The sequence below is a fragment of the Microcaecilia unicolor genome, chromosome 1 (assembly GCF_901765095.1).
Source record: "Microcaecilia unicolor chromosome 1, aMicUni1.1, whole genome shotgun sequence".
Taxonomy (NCBI): Eukaryota; Metazoa; Chordata; class Amphibia; order Gymnophiona; family Siphonopidae; genus Microcaecilia; species Microcaecilia unicolor.
In genome coordinates this window covers 215,002,577-215,022,448 of record NC_044031.1, presented here as the reverse complement: position 1 = coordinate 215,022,448, position 19,872 = coordinate 215,002,577, and the positions used below count along the sequence as shown (strand labels likewise).

Genomic DNA, 19,872 nt, shown 5'->3' with positions numbered 1-19,872 from the left:
ACTATTTCTGGGCTAAGCAGTATAAAATGTTTTGCACTTTTTGGGGATTTTGCCAGGTATTTGTGACCTGGATTGGCCACTGTTGGAAACAGGATGCTGGGCTTGATGGACCTTTGGCCTGTCCCGGTATGGCAATACTTATATAAATTACCGCCAGGTGACTGTTCTCCGAGCAGTAGTGTGAATTTGGCATATGCTACCTGAACATTAGTCCTACCGCTGCTTAGTAAAAGGGTCCATAAATGCTTATACATGGAAAAGTGGGATAGGTGAGATATGGAAAAATTACATATCTTACCTGATAATTTTATTTCCTTTAGTCCTACCAGACCAGTCCAGACTAATGGGTTGTGACCATCTATCAGCAGATGGAGACAGAGAAAAATATTTCCAAGTAATTTAACCCCTTGTGTATTCTGCAGCCTAGAATGCTCAGTATTTTGAGTAGCCAAGCAATGGTGCTCCAAACATCCATCATGACAAAGACTGAACACTCGAAAGCTACCAGGTCTACCAGTGGTAGATTTAACATATAATATGGCTCATACGCAACTGACATACAAATATCATACTGAGTCAGGAGATGCACATCTCCCGACTGACATAAGCGATTAAATAAACCAGGTACGCCAAAATCTACAGCACTTAGGATAAATCAAATAGGAAAATTGTTCCTTCGCGTCCATACCAGACCAGTTCAGACTAGTGGGATGTAGCAAAGCAGTGATCCCAATAGGGTGGAATGAAATATGTAAAGGTTAACCATTCCCCTGGAAAGAACTCAATAGCATGCACAGCATAAGGGAAACAAGAAGAGGTCCAAGAAAATAGTGTTGACCCTCTAAGAAACCAACCCAAGTGGACAAATTTGAAAGGGTGATGCAAGGAAGCTGAGATGACCCCTTCAAGAAAAAAAAAGGGGGGGGGGAATGAAGTCTGTAAAATATGCTAGGTACTAGGTAAAAGCCCCAAAATTACAAAGTATAAGAGGGATGGTGCCAAGCCATACCTATCAAGGGCCAATAAACTTAAGGTTCCACAAACTGGCACAATATGCATAACAATAGAAACAGCTGAGAACTTAGGAGACAGGCACAGAACACTGTAGTCCAACCTGAAACAAAGAATTATAGAAAGAAAGGCACAGAACACTGTAGTCCAACCTGAAACAAAGAATTATAGAAAGAAAGGCACAATCCTTCACCAAGGCCCATGTAAGCCTTTGAGCAGAGATGGAATCAATCATCATTTGCCCAGGAGAAAAGAGGCACTCACCCTGCCAGGACAAAGCTACAGAGAGCATGAAGGCTTAGGAACAAGATTTGTTTTAGAGACAAATAAAGCACTTCCGACTTAAGATGGAGTAAGGTCCTGTGGTAAGGCAGAACTGTGGCAGACCACAGAAGAAAACTGTATGCTCCCTATAGAAACAGGATGAGCAGCAATGTGAGGCCAGGTAGTCCCACTCTCCACCACACAGCCGAGTTGTGCTCTACTGATCAAAGGAGACACACTCCACAGTTAGAAGAGACCAAAGGAAAGCAAGGGAGTTCTCCACAACCAGAGACAGTAGGGTGTTTGTGCTCCAGAGATGCAGCAGTGCTCCTTGACCAGGTATGGGAGCACATCCAGGGACCAAACAGCACTCCAGACCCAGAATTGGAGCAGATAAGAAGATGTGATTACTTGATGAAATGGATCTATACCCCTTATTCCAAAATGAAGCTGCATTTGATATGTAACGACAGGGCCAGCTCTACAATCGAGAATGGAACTAAGCTATATCTTCAATACGGATAGATGCTGTACAAACAAAAGGAAGCCATGCCCCACATTCAGAGATGGAAGACTATGGCCCAACCAGGGATGGACTTATACACTCCATATCCACAGATAAGAGTTGTGCCTCATATTCAGAGATGGAGGACTGTCGGCCAACCAGAGACAGACTTATACTCCATATCCAGAGACAGCGCCACGCCCCACATTCAGCAACAGAGGCATGCTGAATAAGCCAAGATGCAGCAATGGTGCACATGCTAACACAGAAATATGCTCAATGGCCAGAGATAGAGCTATGTTACATACTCCCGAGACAAGAGCCATGCTCAGCATCCAGAGATGGAGCCACGGTAAGCATCAAAAGAGGGAGCCTATACTGCATATTTTGAGAAGGAGCCATGGTCAATATTCATAACAAAGCAAAGTTCAACATGGAACAAATGAAGCTATGCTCAAGAAGCTGGTATAGAGCCATGCTTCCAGATTCAGAGAAGAAGTGATGCTCAACACCTCCCTGCCCTTGTGCCGAAGGAAGATGAAGAAGTAGAGCTCCCCATTTAGATAAGAGAACACGCTCCACCTCTGAGCTGGAAGTGAGCCTGACCACTACAGACGGAGACGAACTCCAGACATGGACGGAGCTAGTTTAACATGAAGTGCACAATATTCAGAATTAGAGCTGCTCTCCACCACAGAAATGGAGTTATGTTTTCAGATCAGAGAGCTGAACTAAAAACTCTGAGAAGAAACAAGAACCACAGCTGGGAAATCAGACATAGGACTGCTGTATAGAGAGAGAAGCACTCCAACTTAAAGAAGGCCGAGAATCCAGGACTTCAAGAATGGAACTGAAAACTACTGCTAGAATCAGCTGCATCAGACTTCTTCTCTGCATCACATGGAAGGAACAGCCTTAGATGCAACTGCACATGCAGACGGGAAAAAGTACCGACCCCAAAATAGCAATCAAAATACTAGAGAAACAAAAAAGTCGTGTACAGAAAAATAGTGTACCAGTAGCAAAACAACTGCCCAAGAATCTGAATACGGGTGCAATAACCAGAAATAGTGCTGAGGCTACGGGAAACCACCTGAGACTGGCACCAGTACAATTGACCAAGACTGCAGTAGAGTGCTGCAGTGGTACCATGGGAGACCAGAAACAGACAAGTCTGACTAAGGCAGCCATGTCTCCCGCCTCCAACTCTGCCAGCGGATGACCTTGGTATGACAGGTTCAAGAAAGCCGAAAGCATGACAATAAGGTCCCACAGAGGCCACCGGCAGTCCTTAAGGTTGTAGTTACCAAAGGAAGTGGCACTGCCCAGCCCAAGGAAAAAATTCAGCCCACTCCACATAACAGCATGTTATTCCTGCACAACAATCAGGCAAGCTGAACCCCGAAAGAATCACCCAAAAGCACCTGGGAGCCCCAAGAGAAGGTAGTAAAGCCAACAGTATGCACTTAAAGGGTGGATGACCTCTCAGCACCATCTATTATGCCAGAATCACATGGTACAGAAGGGTGCTGGACTCTGAACTACCCCCGTGATTGCACCAATGGCCAAAATTACAGAGAAAGAGATACCATTTTCCTCTTGTTTATTTTTGTTTTCTTAGTTAAATACCAGAAGCCAGCGGTAAATCGAGATCAAAACAGAGAAGACAGCCAAGACCAGTTCAAAGGTGAAGCCTGCCAAAACAAAAAGAGGCAGCTACCCATGGGTCAAGGCAAAATATGAAAACAACCCTGAAGTAAAGCTCCCGATACAAACTGCCCACTATCCAACAGTGGCCAGGTGGTAAATTAGCTAAGAAAGTCCCAAAAAACAGCAGCCTACCAACTAAAAATAACAGCGCTTACCTCAGGAAAGTCCACACTTCAATACAAGGGAAATGTATACTGTACCTTCTACCACAGGAGCCAGCTACTTGGATTGTGCTGTGGGTGCTTGACCACCCCAATATTGAGAAAATTCCTTGTATGTGTCCAGGGAGGGGTTATTCCCATTGGACTGCACACAATAATTTTGAAAAGTTGGCTCCTATGCTTCCTACCTGCTAGCAGGAAAGGGTATAGAAAGGTGTCACACAAAGGCCACTAAAGAATAAGACATAGCCTTATTGACCTCCACATAGTTCTCCCTCAGCAAAGACAGCAAGCTGGAAGGAAACACCATAGTTGGGAGGGGGAAGAGGACCCAGCACCACCAGATGTTACTTAGTTTGGGGGCTGAGGGACCCAGGACCCCCAAGTATTATCAATTATTTGGTGAGGAACACAGCCAGACCCATCGGCAACAACCCCCTGCTCAACTGACACCCGGACAAACCACCAGGTCTGGAGCTAACAGAGAAGAACCACATAGGAGCTGCACAATCCACTACCATCTGCTTGGAATCAGAGGAAAAATGCTGGGCCTTCCAGGCCGCACAATACACTTAAGGGGCAAATTACTTGGAACCATTTTTCTCCTTTCTTCATCTACTGGTAGATGGTCACAGCCCATTAGTCTGGACTGGTCTGGTATGGACGCGAAAGAAGAATGATATTTAAATATCTCTGCATAAATGCACAGGAGATGGGTCTCTTTCAATTGAAAAAGCAGCTCTGGAATGAGGGGACATAGGATGAGGGTGAAAAGGAATAGACTTCATGGAAAGTCTGGAAGATGCTTGGAACAACCGTCCAGTGATAGAAACAAAGACTGTATCTGAATTACTAAAGCATAGGTAAGGCACAGAGGATCTCCGAAAGAAAGAACGGGAATGTACAGCTTAGCAGTTGATGTGGATGGGCGGACTAGACAGACCATATGGAATTAGTCTATCAATCATTTTATGTGTTTAAAGTTTTAAATCCAACTCTGCTAACTGCTTTTACCACATTTGGCAACAAAACTGGAATGTTTAAGGCTAACAGATATCTAACATACTTGACACACAGTGGGGCTCATTTTCAAAGCACTTAGCCTCCCAAAGTGCTTTGAAAATATGCCTCTTAGTAATTTTGTAAGTCTAAGTGCTTGCAAAATACTTCCCCAACACACACATAATTGTACAGACTGCTCTCATGGCTCCTCTCTTTAACCTTTCCATACTCAACCATTTTAGTCAACTTCCTCTGAATCTTTTCCATTTCCATTATATCCTTTTTGTGATGGAACCTTTTCTATTCCCACTATATCCTTTTTGTGATGGAGTGCCTAGAAGTGCAACAATGGTAAAATGAGGAAAGTGGAGGAGAAGATGCAAAAAGAATTTACAAAGGCACGGATATTTAAAAAAATACCATATTGGAAGCCCAGACTTGATGTATCCCATATATTAAAAGGGAAGAAGGAAGACCAAATGGATAGCATTGTTAAAAAGTGAAGTGAAAGAAGCATTAGCCAAAAGAATACGATGGCTACTCTGTAAAGTGGTGCCTAATGACAGGTGTCACATAGGGGTGTGCTCAGCCCCAATCGTATAACTGCTTGAGGACACACCTAAGCTATTATAGAATAGTAGCATAAATCTACTTCAGAGTGCCTAATGATAGGCAGAGTCACACAATGTCAATGATGGGCATAAGTGGGTATGCCTAAGTGCACCCTGCAATGCACATAATTTATAGTATTCTATAAATTGTGCACGCTGCTAGGTGACATGTCCATACTCCTTCTACGTTACACACACACACACTTTTACTGCAGCTATGCTCTGCTGGAGCCAGTCAAAAGCTCGTCCATTGCTTTGCCTGGGAAGCAGCAGGGGCCTTAGGTGCACATTGTTGATGAGAATGAGCACGCTGGGGCTGAGCCTGAGCAGGCTGGCGAAGAAGTACCTACGCCTAGAATAGTAGTAGGAATTGCTCCTTGGCTTGCCAAAAATCCTCCGAACTGAGGAGATGGATGCAGAAAACACCCAGCGGGAGAGAGAAGAGATTGCATCAGTATGCTTCTTGATTTGGTCAGCGATCTCCGAAAAGGTTATTCCCCCTAGCAAGAGGCATCCGCTAACCGCTGCTGAACAGAGTGTTTGAAGTCAGAAACACGCAGCCATGAGAGTCTGTGCATTGCTATACTTTGAGCAGAGATCCTTGATGCCACATCAAAAGTGTTGAAAGTGCCCCTGGTCAAGAACTTCAACACGCCTGCTGCTGCTGGGACTGGTTAGAAGACAGAAATAAAATATGGCTAAGTGACCTATTTTCTAACTGGAGTACCACAGGGATCTGTACTGGAACCAGTACTTTATAACATCTATAAATGTTCTGGAAATGGGAAAAGTGAAATATCAAGCTTGACAATGACAAAAACAAATTACATAAAGTTGTTAAATAGCATTCAAACTGTGAAAAACTGAAGAACTCCAAGATTGGATGACTGGGCATCCAAATGACTGATTAAATTTAATGTGGACAAGTGCAAGTGATGCACATAAAGAATAACCCAAATTATACCAACATGCTAGTTTCCAGATTAGGAATTACGACCCAGGAAGAGGATCTAGGAATAATCATGGACAATATAAACAAACTTGGAAATCTTCTGCTCAGTGTGTAAGTAGCACATTAAAAAGCAACCATGTTAGAACTTATTAGAAAAGGAAGAGTATAAAACAAAGAATACCATAATGCCTCTGTGTCACTCCATGGTGCACAGAAACCTTGAGAATTGTGTGCAATTCTGGTCACTACGTCTCAAAGATATGGTGGAATTTCGAAAAGATACAGAGAAGGGAAACTAAAGTGATAAAGGGAATAAAAAACTCTCATAAAAGAGAAGGCTAAAGTTAGGGCTCTTCACAGCTTGAAGAAGAGACAGCTGAAGGGAGACATGACAGAGGTCTGTAAAATCCTGAGTGAAGTGGGATCTCCTTTGTCACCGATTTACCGCAATATTTGAGATATCAGAAGAGTTGCAACACACACTCCATTTATGTAATATTTCCAGTTACAAATGGAATAGAAGCCCCTACAGTTCTTAATGAACATTTTGTAAAGATGAGGCATTGGATAAAAATTGAAATTTGACCCAGAAAAGACAAATACTCTGGGTTGTAGGATCCAAAATTCAGATGCCAGTTATGAATTCAGTGCTGAGCGATGTTACTATTCCATTTTCCTCTTCTATTTGAAGTTTAGGGGTCATTATTAATTCTGAATTATGTATAGAAGGTCAAATTACTCAGATGATACTTACAAATTAGATGCAATCTTATCTTTTGATCCCCAATATAAAAAGTGTGATTCAGATGATTGCCACTGAAAAGCTAGATTACTGTAATATTTTTTTTCGGGGGGGGGGGGGGGGGGGAGGGGGGGAGGAGAGAATCAGTCAAATTGATGACTAAGTTACAAACAATGCATAACACTGCAGCAAAGTTGATTTTAAAAAAGGCTCATATGTGGGACAGAGCATCCCCATTATTGAAGGATCTGCACTGACTGCCAGTTCATTCCATGTGAAATGTAAGCTTTTCACAAATACTCACAAAATAGGCTGGGGTATTGGCCCTCTAAGTAAGCTGGTGTGCATGGCCTAAAATGGGCTTTACGTTCTATGAACTGTGTTTTAGTAGAGTTTCCTTCTTCCAAAGGCTAGAAATTGATTATTATTAGAAATACCATATTGAAAAGCATGCCTCCCACCCCCCCCAAGATGCAGAATAAAATGCCTAAAAAGTTAAAACGGGAAGATAAATCATTTACATTTAGAAAACTGGTTAAAACTAGACTGTTTGACCAGTGGCTGGATCAGATAAATTAAAAATATTGTGATTGTGGGATCTGCTGTAGCTGGGGATAATTTAAAAAACATTGCTGTATTAGTAAGAAGAATGTATTCTTATTGTATCATCTGAAATGAAATATTCAGGAGTCAGGAATTTTGCTGTATTAGCATGATGTGTTACTATGTAATGTTTTTGTACAACCACTTGAACCTATACAGTGAATAAAATCAGTTTATAAATGCCCAATTAAATTAACTTAGATCTTCTTTTACAAAGCCGCACTAGCGATGCCCATGCAGCAAATGAGAGGAAGCACACAAGAATTGTGTGTCGGGCAAAACGGTAGCGACTATTATAAAGAACAAAATTACAGAGCATATTCAAAAGCATGGATTAATGATACAAAGCCAACATGGATTTAGTGGAGAGAACGCCTCACCAATCTATTATATTTCTTTGAAGGGGTGAGCAAACATATAGATAAAGGTGAACCAGTTGATATTGTGTATCCGGATTTTCAAAAGGCATTTGAGACAAAGTACCTCATGAAAGACTCCAGAGGAAATTGGAGAGTCATGGGATAGAAGGTAGTGTCCTATTGTGGATTAAAAACTGGTTAAAAAGATAGAAAACAGAGAGTAGGGTTAAATGGTCTGTATTCTTAATGGAGAAGGGTAGTTAGTGGGGTTCCCCAGGGGTCTGTGCTGGGACCACTGCTTTTTAATATATTTATAAATGATCTAGAGATGAGAATAACTAGTGAGGTAATTAAATTTGTCGATGACACAAAGTTAGTCAAAGTTGTTAAATCACAAGAGGATTGTGAAAAATTACAAGAGGACCTTACGAGACTGGGAGACTGGGCATTCAAATGAAGATGATGTTTAATGTGAGCAAGTGCAAAGTGACGCATGTGGGAAAGAGGACCCCAAACTATAGCTACGTAATGCAAGGTTCCACATTAGGAGTCACTGACCAGGAAAGGGATCTAGGTGTCATCGATGATACATTGAAAAACTCTCTGTTCAATGTGCAGCGGCAGCTAAGAAAAGAAATAGAATGTTATGTATTATTAGGAAAGGAATGGAAAACAAAAATGAGGACATTATAATGCCTTTGTATCACTTCATGGTGCAACAACACCTCGAATACTGTGTGCAATTCTGGTCACTGTATCTCAAAAAAGATATAGTGGAATTAGAACAGGTACAGAGAAGGGCAACGAAAATGATAAAGGGGATGTGATTTCTCTATGAGAAAAGGATAAAGCGGCTAGGGCTCTTCAGCTTGTACAAAAATTGATAGAGGTCTATAAAATAATGAGTGGAGTGGAACGGGTAGACGTGAATCACTTTTTTTTACTCTTTCCAAAAATACTAGGACTAGAGGGCACACAATGAAGCTACAAAAGTAGTAAATTTAAAATGAAATTGGAAAAAGTATTTATTCACTCAACATGTAATTAAACTCTGACATTCTTTGCCAGAGAGTATAGTAAAAGCAGTTAGCATAGTGAAGTTTAAAAAAGGTTTGGATAGCTTCCAAAAAGAAAAGTCCACAAGCCATTATTAAAATGGACTTGGGGAAAATCCACTGCTTATTTATAGGATAAGCAGCATAAAATATATTATACTGTTTTGGAATCTTGCCGGGTACTTGTAACCTGGATTGGCCACTATTGGAAACAGGATGCTGGGCTTGATGGACCTTTGGTCTGACCCAGTACGGCAATACTTATGTACTTATGAACTCATTTGCCACAGCGAGAATTGGAAGTGTGGCTTTATAAAACTACCATGGAGCGAGAAGGCTACTGGCTGACAAATCCATGGAAGCCACAAAAAGGTATAAAGATGCTGTCTCCTCAGGAAGGAGGAGGAGTGACAGAAGGAGCCTCCAAATCCTCTCAGAAACATCAGGGAGATGTGAAGGAGGAGATAGACCCCAGTTCCCCAGAAGAAGCAAAATCCCAGGAGGTCAAATTGAGCTCTGGGTTAAACCTCCATACTGAAAAGAGAGTAGGATGGTAGCTGTCATAACTTCTGCAGAAGACAAGGTGCCACAGATAGACGTCTGCTTAGAAGAACGTCAGAGATCTTGCACTGATGTACCTGTGCCTGTCATCGGTGTCAGCCAGGAACCGAGACCAAAGATGCGTCGACCGATACCAGAGCTCCAGTAGGGACATCAAGGTAGTATTCCAGTCCCAAAGTCGAACGTCGGTGCCAGTGCTGCATGCAACACCAACACCGCAGGTCGCACCCGATAGACTGACTCAACAGGCACGGTGGGTGAAAGCACCCACGATGTCAATGCCTTTGACAGGAACTAACAAAAAAAATTCCAGCGTGCCGACACAGGCAACTTGACCATCAATCGATATGGCAATCGATGCTGGTGCTGCATGCAACAGCAGCATGACAGGTCTCATCCGAGGCATGTGAACTGACTGAAGAGGCATGGCGGGCACAAGCACCCGCGACATCGATGCCCTTGATGGGAACAAATGACAAAAATCCCAGAGTGTCAATGCAGATGCTGAGATCGTGGCAATCGATGTCTGTGCTGCATGCCACAGCGGCACCAGAGGTCTCATCCAAGTCTCGTAGACTAACTGAAGAGGCATGGCAGGCGCAAGCACCCGTGATGTTGATGCCTTTGACAGGAACGGAGCAAATGACAAGCCCCAGAGTACACAGAAACTGAGACAACCTGCAACAGCAGTAGGGCTACAGGCTGAGGGCAAAACCGTTGAAAGGAGGAGTATGGCAGATACAAGCATCATGAACGCCCGTGCACAGAAATCAGATGCGCCCCATAGGTAAAGCCCCGACAGGGCTAGGTGGAGAAGCATCACTGGTCAAGCACCTTGGATTCCAATGCAACTCTGGACCCTCAGCTTCTTCTGCTCAGAGTCGTCAATAGGGCATCGAGATCTGGTACAGTGACTGGGAGACACCGATGCCCGAAGAGCTGGTATCGTCGACTATCCTAGACACCGATCCGAAACCCACGGATGCACAAAAAATGACATTGAAGCTGATGTTCAATACCGATGACATCACTGCATACCAGCATCAATCAGTCGGCACTGACAAACGAAACAAGGTCAGCTCCCGAGACCCCAATAGCGACCGAAAGCAAGGGAGGAGTGGAACCACCTGCGACACAGACACCACAAACATGATGCAGACATCGACATTGAGGCCTCATATAGCACCAAAAAGAGGTCCCCATGACCCACTTTGACTAACTGGGTTCTGGTAAGACTCAGAACCCAGTTAGAAGGCACCAAGCCACACTGAAAGTGACTAGAAGAGGAGGAAAAAAAGCTCGATGGTGACCCATAAAACAACACACCAGAGAGAAAATACAAGGAAAGTGACACTGCAGCTCAGGCCTAATGCAGCCCACAGAGCCATGGAAAAGGCAGAAAAAAAGAAGAAAAAAAGCCATAAAGCGAAAACGGGAAGAAAATAACTCAAACAAAGAAGTAATGAAAAAAGGCACAAAAGACCTCAGGAGAGAACTGGACCGGTAGCTTTGAGGTGAGTGGGGAAAAAATGCATCCTCTCCTCACCATGGAAAAAAAGTAAGGCACTCATGCATGCGCAGTGGAGCACTGCTCGAGCTCCATAAGACTGTTTATAAAAGCTTGTTACAAGCACTGGACCGGACAACAAGGGACTGCATTACCCACATGTTGAGAATATTAGTCTGCTTGTCCTTGAAGAACTTCAAGTATACTACTGTATTTATCCCACTACATTTAGGCATTATTTTCACCAGTATAATAAAACCCACGTAAACTTCAGAAGCAAAATAGCAGCATCTAGTGGCTATGTAAACAATATAAAAATAGCTCTGATGTGAACTTCTGCTAGTCCTCTAAATTGCAGGAATTTGCTTTGGGAATTAATCTGAGTGGGATTAAGGACAAAACTAGTGGGTCATAACTGTCCTCTACTAAGAGGTTAACTGGAAAAAAAATGGGTATGGAAGGCCTTACAGGACAGGACAGCCCAAACAGGGACCTGTATTATTTGTAATGGTGTACACAGCACTTTAGCAAAACACAAAACAGTCCCTGCTCAGTGGAATTTACAATTCAATCAAAATGGTCAACACACACAACTATGAGGCCACAAATTTAAAATATAAAGACTAATAGGAAAGGATCTAAAGTTAGGGCTACAGGTGTGAGTAACTAAGGAGGGGCCAAGACTTCACTGAGTAATTAAGAAAAAAAACCAACAGTAGAGTAAGCTCATGGATTTTTCATGTCATATATACCTGAAAGGCAGCTTCCAGGGCCCTGTTGGCTCTCCTTTCATACCTATTCAACATTTTTTCTTGTAACCAAGCTTAGGTGATAGGATTATGAGAATACCATCTACATAGCGAAGCAGGTTAACAAAAGTGAAGCCAGGGACCACTTTAATTTGATGAATCATCAAAAATTGCATCTTTGTCTGAAACAGAATCTATGTAAGAAAAACACTGGCCTCTCATATTAGTGTGCTTCACTGGAAAAATAATAACAACCTAAATGTACATGAGTGGTGGAATCATCTTTGTGCCATTCAGTCATATGAAGAATCAGCTTCACAGAAATCCCATTGCTTTTCTCATTTTGAAAAATTATGGTTACCTTTTGATAACTTTCAGAGTCTTCATTACATACTATTCCTCTCTCCACTAACCCCCTCATACTCCAGCTATATTCCCGATTATTTACATTGCAACTGTTGTACTTTTTTTATAGCATTTATTAATGTTCTCATGTATGTTAATTGGCTTGTTATTAAAAAAATCATTGAAAAAAAAAAAAAAAGAGAAAAGCAGAGAAAGGAATGGGTGGAATTTCAGGGCAGCAGAATGTAGTCACTTCCTAAGTTAAAAGACAAGAAAAACACCAGGCATACTAGGCCTACAAGACTACAGCACTTTTTAATTAAGCCAAAATACCTGAACATTTACACCACAATATTTCAGACTGATTTCCAGCTACACCGTCAGGCACCTTTAACAAAATAAAGCAGAGAAGACCGAAGTCTAATATTTAAAAGCAAAGAGACGCCTATCTGTGCTAAGTGTTGCATCTCCTTGATAAAACCCTATATATCCGAGCTAGATCTGGCTAAATAAAAATTATTTTGATCCTAGGATTCGGTCTACTATGGATAAACCTAAAGAACTATTTGTAGTCAAAAAACATACAACCCATCCTATTACATCAATTAAAGAATCTGACAGTTGTGAACAGTTCATGTCAATTATGTCAGACAATTGTAATTCATTTATTGAAATGAACTAGAAATGCACCGAGAGACACTTAAAGACAACTGTTCATTCATAAGTACATAAGTAATGCCACACTGGGAATAGACCAAGAGTCCATCGAGCCCAGCATCCTGTCCACGACAGCGGCCATTCCAGGCCAATGGCACCTGGCAAGCTTCCCAAACGTACAAACATTCTATACATGTTATTCCTGGAATTGTGGATTTTTCCAAAGTCCGCTTAGTAGTGGTTTATGGACTTATTCTTAGGAAACTGTCTAACCCTTTTTAAACTCTGCTAAGCTAACTGCCTTCACCACGTTCTCCGGCAACGAATTCCAGAGTTTGATTACGCGTTGGCTGAAGAAACATTTTCTCCAATTTGTTTTAAATTTACCATACTTTAGTTTCATCGCATGCCCCCTAGTCCTAGTATTTTTGGAAAGTGTGAACAGACATTTCACATCCACCTATTCATGCCCTGATGATCAATACTCTGGCACTGCATGGAGTATTGTGACCCGCAAAAGGGGGCCCAACAATCCTCCTCCATCGCAAAGCTTTCCCTGGTGAGCTAGTGGTGGAGGGATCTCCCAACCCAACCCCCTCCACCGTACCTTAGAAGTTGGAGGAGGAGGGACTAGCACTCCCTTCTCCTTGTCCGGCGCCACCTCAATATGGTGGCACCCTGCCCAGGCAGGGTTTAACATCCATATAAGGAGAAATTCCCTTATATGGAACCCCCCCGCCCCATGCATCTTATGATGCCTTCTAACTGGGTTCCGAGTCTGATATTTACCAAAACACAAAACAGTCCCTGCTCACTGGAATTTATTAGATTGTAAGCTCTTTGAGCAGGGACTGTCTCTCTTTGTTAAATTGTACAGCGCTGCGTAACCCTATTAGCGCTCTAGAAATGTTAAGTAGTAGTAGTAGTAATTTACAATTCAATCAAAATGGTCAACACAAACAACTATGAGGCTACAAATTTAAAATAGAAAGACTAATAGGAAAGGATCTAAAGTTAGGGCTACAGGTGTGAGTAAATTTTTTGTGTATGTACTCAAACTCGCTGTCTCTCACCAAGTGCCTCGAGAATCTCCACTCTCTAATTTCACTATAATTCCCTGGGGCTTCTAGGTCCACCCACACTGGTGCATGATCTGATATTACCACTTGTTCAATTTCTGCCTCTATCACCCAGGGGAATGTGTGTCCTGACTTAAAGATATAGTCTATTCTTGCCCATGTCCCATGGGCCCTCAACCTAAAAGGGGTCATAAGGGTCAAGGCCCCTTACCTTTCTGTGTTGCTGTTCATATGACTTTGTATTTTTGAACTCAATTTGCTGGATATTTAGGGGGGGGGAGAGAGTGTAGCATCTTCCTTTAATATGCTATCATAATGCTTATTACTATGTTATTCACAAAACATTGTTTCTTTCCTTTGCTTACTGTGATTATGGTTTGTTCTCTTCAATAAAAACAACAAATACTTTAGAGGTGATACAGACTAATCAAAAATGTATCCTTGTAACCGATCCACTTAAGTCTTAGGCCATCTGGAAAGGCCATACTTGATACTCATTTGCTTTTTTTTTATTAATTTAATTTGGAACATTTTCATTAGAACCAGAAAACAAAGAATAGTACAGTATGTAAAAACTATAATCAACACCTGTACAGAAATCATAACCAACAATGCCCCTTATATACAATAAACTCTTCTTGATCAGACCCCATCCCCCTCCAATATATGTATCCTACAAACTGATTGTTTCACTCTCAGTTGTTTCTTTGGTGAATTCCAGACCCCAAATCCCCTCCCTAGAAGCTATAACATCTCTCAAATGAGTCCATCCATCATGAATTGGGTCATACAACCTTGATGTCGGTCAGTAAACTGTTCCAAGTCACTTTTAAACACAATAACCAAGATACCCTTTGCTGTAGGCACGTGCTGCCTTTCAAACTCCAGCAGGAAACTCACATTTATGTTTCAGAAGAAGTTCAAGGCCTATTATTCTATGCAGGCCTTTGATAAAACAGTAATGTGATCATCAAAACAAAATGCTAACAGATTGTTTTGGCTTTTTTATTTTCCAAAAATGTTTAATTATGCACACTTTGTTAAACATATCTAAACTGGCATCCTGATATGGGAACAATCTGGATTAAAATGTTATAAATTTACAAAGTATAGATCACATATGCACCCTTAAATAACTTATTAAATTGTGCTGAGCAACAAAGAGCAGGAAACGTTAGCAGGACTTCCCCTAAACACAATACAGTTATTGCTAACCAAATTGGGGGGGGGGGGGGGGGGAAGACAAACAGAAAGACAGCACTTAAGTACAAAGTGATGGGCATTAGTATCAGCTTGTTTTCACCTACCATTTCTTGCAATTCGGGGTTATTAACTTGTCCATCAAGATTCACATCTGCATTGTTAGCGGCTTGCTGTTGACCTCCATCTTGCCTAAAAGGAAACCATCCTTCTTGATGCCTATTTAACATTAAAAATAAAGTTTAAAAAAAAAAAAACCTAAGAATTTAACTAGTAAGAAGCAAGCACTAACTTTTTATTGTTTACAATCATTTAACATAACATTAACAAAGTAACTCACTGGGCATTGGATGATTCACTAGAATTGGCACAGGACTATAGAACTTTTCACCTTTATATCAAACCTGGCTTGGGTGACCAAGTCTTTAATGTCTGCATGAATTTGTGGTCTTACTCCAGGCCCCATCACAGTTTAGTCTTCATCAGCTCTATCCTGTCAAACCTCAGCAGAAGAGTAATGACTAAATGGGCATGGAAACAGAATTACCCTCTCAGCCTTAAGCTAGGTCCTCTGGTAAAGGGCTTACGTCACATTGGAAGGGGAGTGTGAGAAGCTTCAACTGCTGCTGCCATCCTTGCTGATCCTGTTCTGTGGATAAACACAGATCTTGCTTTCTACCTACTGTCAAGTTTGCCAATTTTTCTAAGCATTCATTGACTTTCCTTTAAGCATGTTTACTGTAAAAAAAAAAAAAATTATGCTTAAGATATTTGACTCGCTGTAGATGTCCTAAAATTAGGGTAAAATGCTATGAAAGCCCTTGCAAAACATTTACAAACTTTCCAGCAAAATGTTTTCGCAAAAATGTTTACTACTGAGCTGTCTGCCAGCCCAGGTTTAGCGTACCACTGGACAGAAGCTCCCTGGTTCACTTCCTGAGTTGGGCCCTTCTGCTCCATGAGTCAGATGCGGCTGAGACAGTATACACAAGCCCAGGGGGAGAAAAAGAGAATCATGGGTCCTTGCTCAAAGGTGACAGTACCAGAAACTACAATGGCAGACTAGGTATGTTGCATGAAGGAATGTTTATAAAATAGGGGGAATATCTTCATGTAGTTGCAAATAAAGGCCAAGAAACCATCCCCTGGTTCCTACTGAGCTAGAAGTCCAAAATGAGCAGAAGAAACTGCTAGGTCAAAAATAAGATTTAGCATACAAAATAAGTTTACAGTTCACACAGTATCCTAATATTACCTCTGTATATGATGTCACTATGTGTACTTCTAAAGGCTGGTCATTTTTGATCTCCAAAAGTTTTTCCCTGTGCATCTTTGTGGTACCTTTCTAAAAGGACCCATAAAATCCCCAAGACTCCAGCTTTCCAGGATCAGTACTAGAAGGCCAGTTTATTTTGGTTTCCTTTTAGTCCTGCCAGATTAGTGCAGATGCACTGATGATGTCTCCGTGCCAACAGATGCAGACAGAAGAAAATCTTTGCCATTATCAGTTTCCCTATAGAGGTTAAATACACTCAGGAAGCCCACTGGTATTCCATGCCCAATACATTGTAGGCACCTCAGTGTAGAGACCTTCTAGTCTATCTCCAGTGAAGCTATAACCAAAAAAGAGGACTTCACAAGTGACAGGTTTCTTGGCCGTCGCTCTCCCAAGGGGCTGTGTGTGCCCCATGTTGACATCAAGTGTGTTCTTAGGCTTTTGTTTCTCATCCATTGTGAAGACAGCAAATAAAGTCAGAAAAATAAAAGCCCACACAAAACCAACCATATACCACACAGCTGTGGCAGCTTATCCTACCTGCTAGTATCTCACATCTACTATCAGTCACTCTTGGAACAGTCTGTGTCATAGATCAAGGTATTTTCCCTCTCTTGCTCAGCAAGTAAAAAAGCCTGTTTAGCAAGACAGCAGGCTTATGCTGAAAAAATAGCAGCAAAGCAGAGATGCAGTGCTCTTAACAGTGCAAAGTACTGTATCTCTCGATGAAACCTTGGAAGGCGAAACAGACAGCTCCATAGAGCCAGGAGAATCGCATCGCAAAATCAAAACAAGATAAGTAGAAGTCTATTAGTTTGCTGTATAAAAGAATGTTAGAAGACATTTATGTGAATTACCACAGTTTAATGTTGAAAAAAAAAACCACCACAGGGTGTTGTCTATAAGATGTGTATAATTTTTGGCTATAATGTTCTACTTCAGGTATGCTGCACTATTTCCCATCCCCCATCTTTCTACACTATCAGCCTCATGAAGGAATTTCTGGCTGGTCACAGACTCTGATGGGGCCTCCCGTTGCTAGGGCAACTCAGTTACCTGGTATAACTTGTTACAAATGTAATTTACTGAGAAGCGGTGTGGCAAGGACACCAATTGCAATCCTCCAGCACATATGAAAGACCCAATTACAAGACTTGAAAACGATTAACAAAATAACTAACTTTCGTAAATCACTGAAAACCTCTCTCTTCAACAAGGCCTACAATGAGAATCAATAGCTTATTATAACAACTTACCACTTCACCCTATTCTGATAGTCATCTTTCTTTAACTTTGTTCAGCTCTATTTTCCTTATCTATCATCTTGTTATAACACCAACTGTACCTGTCTCCTGGAATGGCAATGCCATAACAGGTTTTTGTAAGCCACATTGAGCCTGCAAATAGGTGGGAAAATGTGGGATATGAATGCAAGAAATAAATTAAATAAATAAATAAATATGCAGCACCGTTACAAGACGTATGAGGAGAGACTTGCTGACCTGAACATGTATACCCTGGAATAGGGGTAGGCAACTCCGGTCCTCGAGAGTTGCAGGCAGGTCAGGTTTTCAGGATATCCACAATGATATCCATGGTATGCAAATCTATCTCCTGCATATTCATTGTGGATATCCTGAAAACCTGACCTGCCTGTGGCTCTCGAGGACCGGAGTTGCCTACCCCTGCCCTGGAGGAAAGGAGAAACAGGGGTGATATTTGAAAGGTATTAATCCGCAAACGAACCTTTGCCGGAGATGGGAAGGCGCTAGAACTAGAGGACGTGAAATGAGATTGAAGGGGGGCAGATTCAAGAAAAATGTCAAGAAGTATTTTTTCACGGAGAGAGTGGTGGATACTTGGAATGCCCTCCCGGAGGTGGTGATGAAAACGGTAACAGAATTCAAACATGCGTGGGATAAACAAAGGAATCCTGTTCAGAAGGAATGGATCCTCAGAAGCTTAGCCGAGATTGGATGGCAGAGAAGGTGGTGGGTGGCGGGGCTGGTTGGGAGGCGGGGCTAGTGCTGGGCAGACTTCTACGGTCTGTGCCCTGAAAATGGCAGATACAAATTAAGGTAAGGTATACACAAAAAGTAGCACATATAAGTTTATCTTGTTGGGCAGACTGGATGGACCGTGCAGGTCTTTTTCTGCCGTCATCTACTACGTTACTATGATTGGTCCAGGGTAGAGTACAGGTGGATGCTCACCACAGCCTATAAAACCACACTGCAGACAAAGAAACTCTGAAAAACTAGCCATGCTTGGAAAGTGAGTTTCACATTTGTCCCATGGCCTATTTTTTCCCAAAGGGGATACTCCCCCCCCCCCCCCCCCCCTTCGTAGAAACTAATTCTCTATAGCTAAGAATCTCTCTCTCTCTGTTTTGTGACCTTTGTATGACTACTACTACTACTATTTAGCATTTCTATAGCGCTGCAAGGAGTACACAGCGCTGCACAAACATAGAAGAAAGACAGTCCCTGCTCAAACAGCTTACAATCTAATAGACAAAAAAAAAAAAAAAAGTAAGCAAATCAAATCAATTAATGTGTACAGGAAGGAGGAGAGGAGGGTAGGTGGAGGCGAGTGGTTACGAGTCAAAAGCAATGTTAAAGAGGTGGGCTTTCAGTCTAGATTTAAAGGTGGCCAAGGATGGGGCAAGACGTAGGGGCTCAGGAAGTTTATTCCAGGCGTAGGGTGCAGCGAGACAGAAGGCGCAAAGTCTGGAGTTGGCAGTAGTGGAGAAGGGAACAGATAAGAAGGATTTATCCATGGAGCAGAGTGCACGGGAAAGGGTGTAGGGAAGGACGAGTGTGGAGAGATACTGGGGAGCAGCAGAGTGAGTACATTTATAGGTTAGTAGAAGAAGTTTGAACAGGATGCGAAAACGGATAGGGAGCCAGTGAAGTGACTTGAGGAGAGGAGTAGTATGAGTAAAGCGACCCTGGCGGAAGACGAGACGGGCAGCAGAGTTTTGAACCGATTGGAGAGAGGTGACTAAGTGGGAGGCCAGCAAGAAGCAGACTGCAGTAGTCTAAACAAGAGGTGACAAGGGTGTGGATGAGGGTTTTGGTAGAGTGCTCAGAAAGAAAGGGGCGGATTTTACGGATGTTGTAAAGAAAGAAACGACAGGTCTTGGCGGTCTGCTGGATATGAGCAGAGAAGGAGAGAGAAGAGTCAAAGATAACCCCAAGGGTTCGAGCTGAGGAGACAGGGAGAATGAGAGAGCCATCAACAGAAATAGGAAACGGGGGAAGTGGGGAGGTGGGTTTGGGGGTAAAAATGAGAAGCTCGGTATGAGGAATAAACTTTCCTTCCTCCTTTTTCTCTTCTTTATATAATTAGTCTGATTACTTATACCAGAGGTACTGACGTTAGATTTTGTAAGTTTGTTACAACTTGCAACTGATATCTGATGCTGTGCTGGTGGGCGAGTAATAGACTTTTTTTCTCTAATTCCTGTCCAATTTTTCTGCAATATTTTGTAATATGTTTAGAGAATAGCAACCAAACATAG

At 42.1% G+C, this 19,872-nt stretch overlaps 1 protein-coding gene across 1 annotated transcript in view; it reads right to left on the bottom strand.

Moving 5' to 3' along the window:
• HERPUD2 (HERPUD family member 2) overlaps positions 1-19,872 on the bottom strand; it is a 116,315-nt gene that overhangs the window by 16,376 nt on the left and 80,067 nt on the right. The window contains exon 8 of the mRNA XM_030204253.1: positions 15,181-15,292. Coding sequence (XP_030060113.1) covers positions 15,181-15,292 — 112 coding nt within the window. The remainder of the gene's footprint in view (positions 1-15,180; positions 15,293-19,872) is intronic.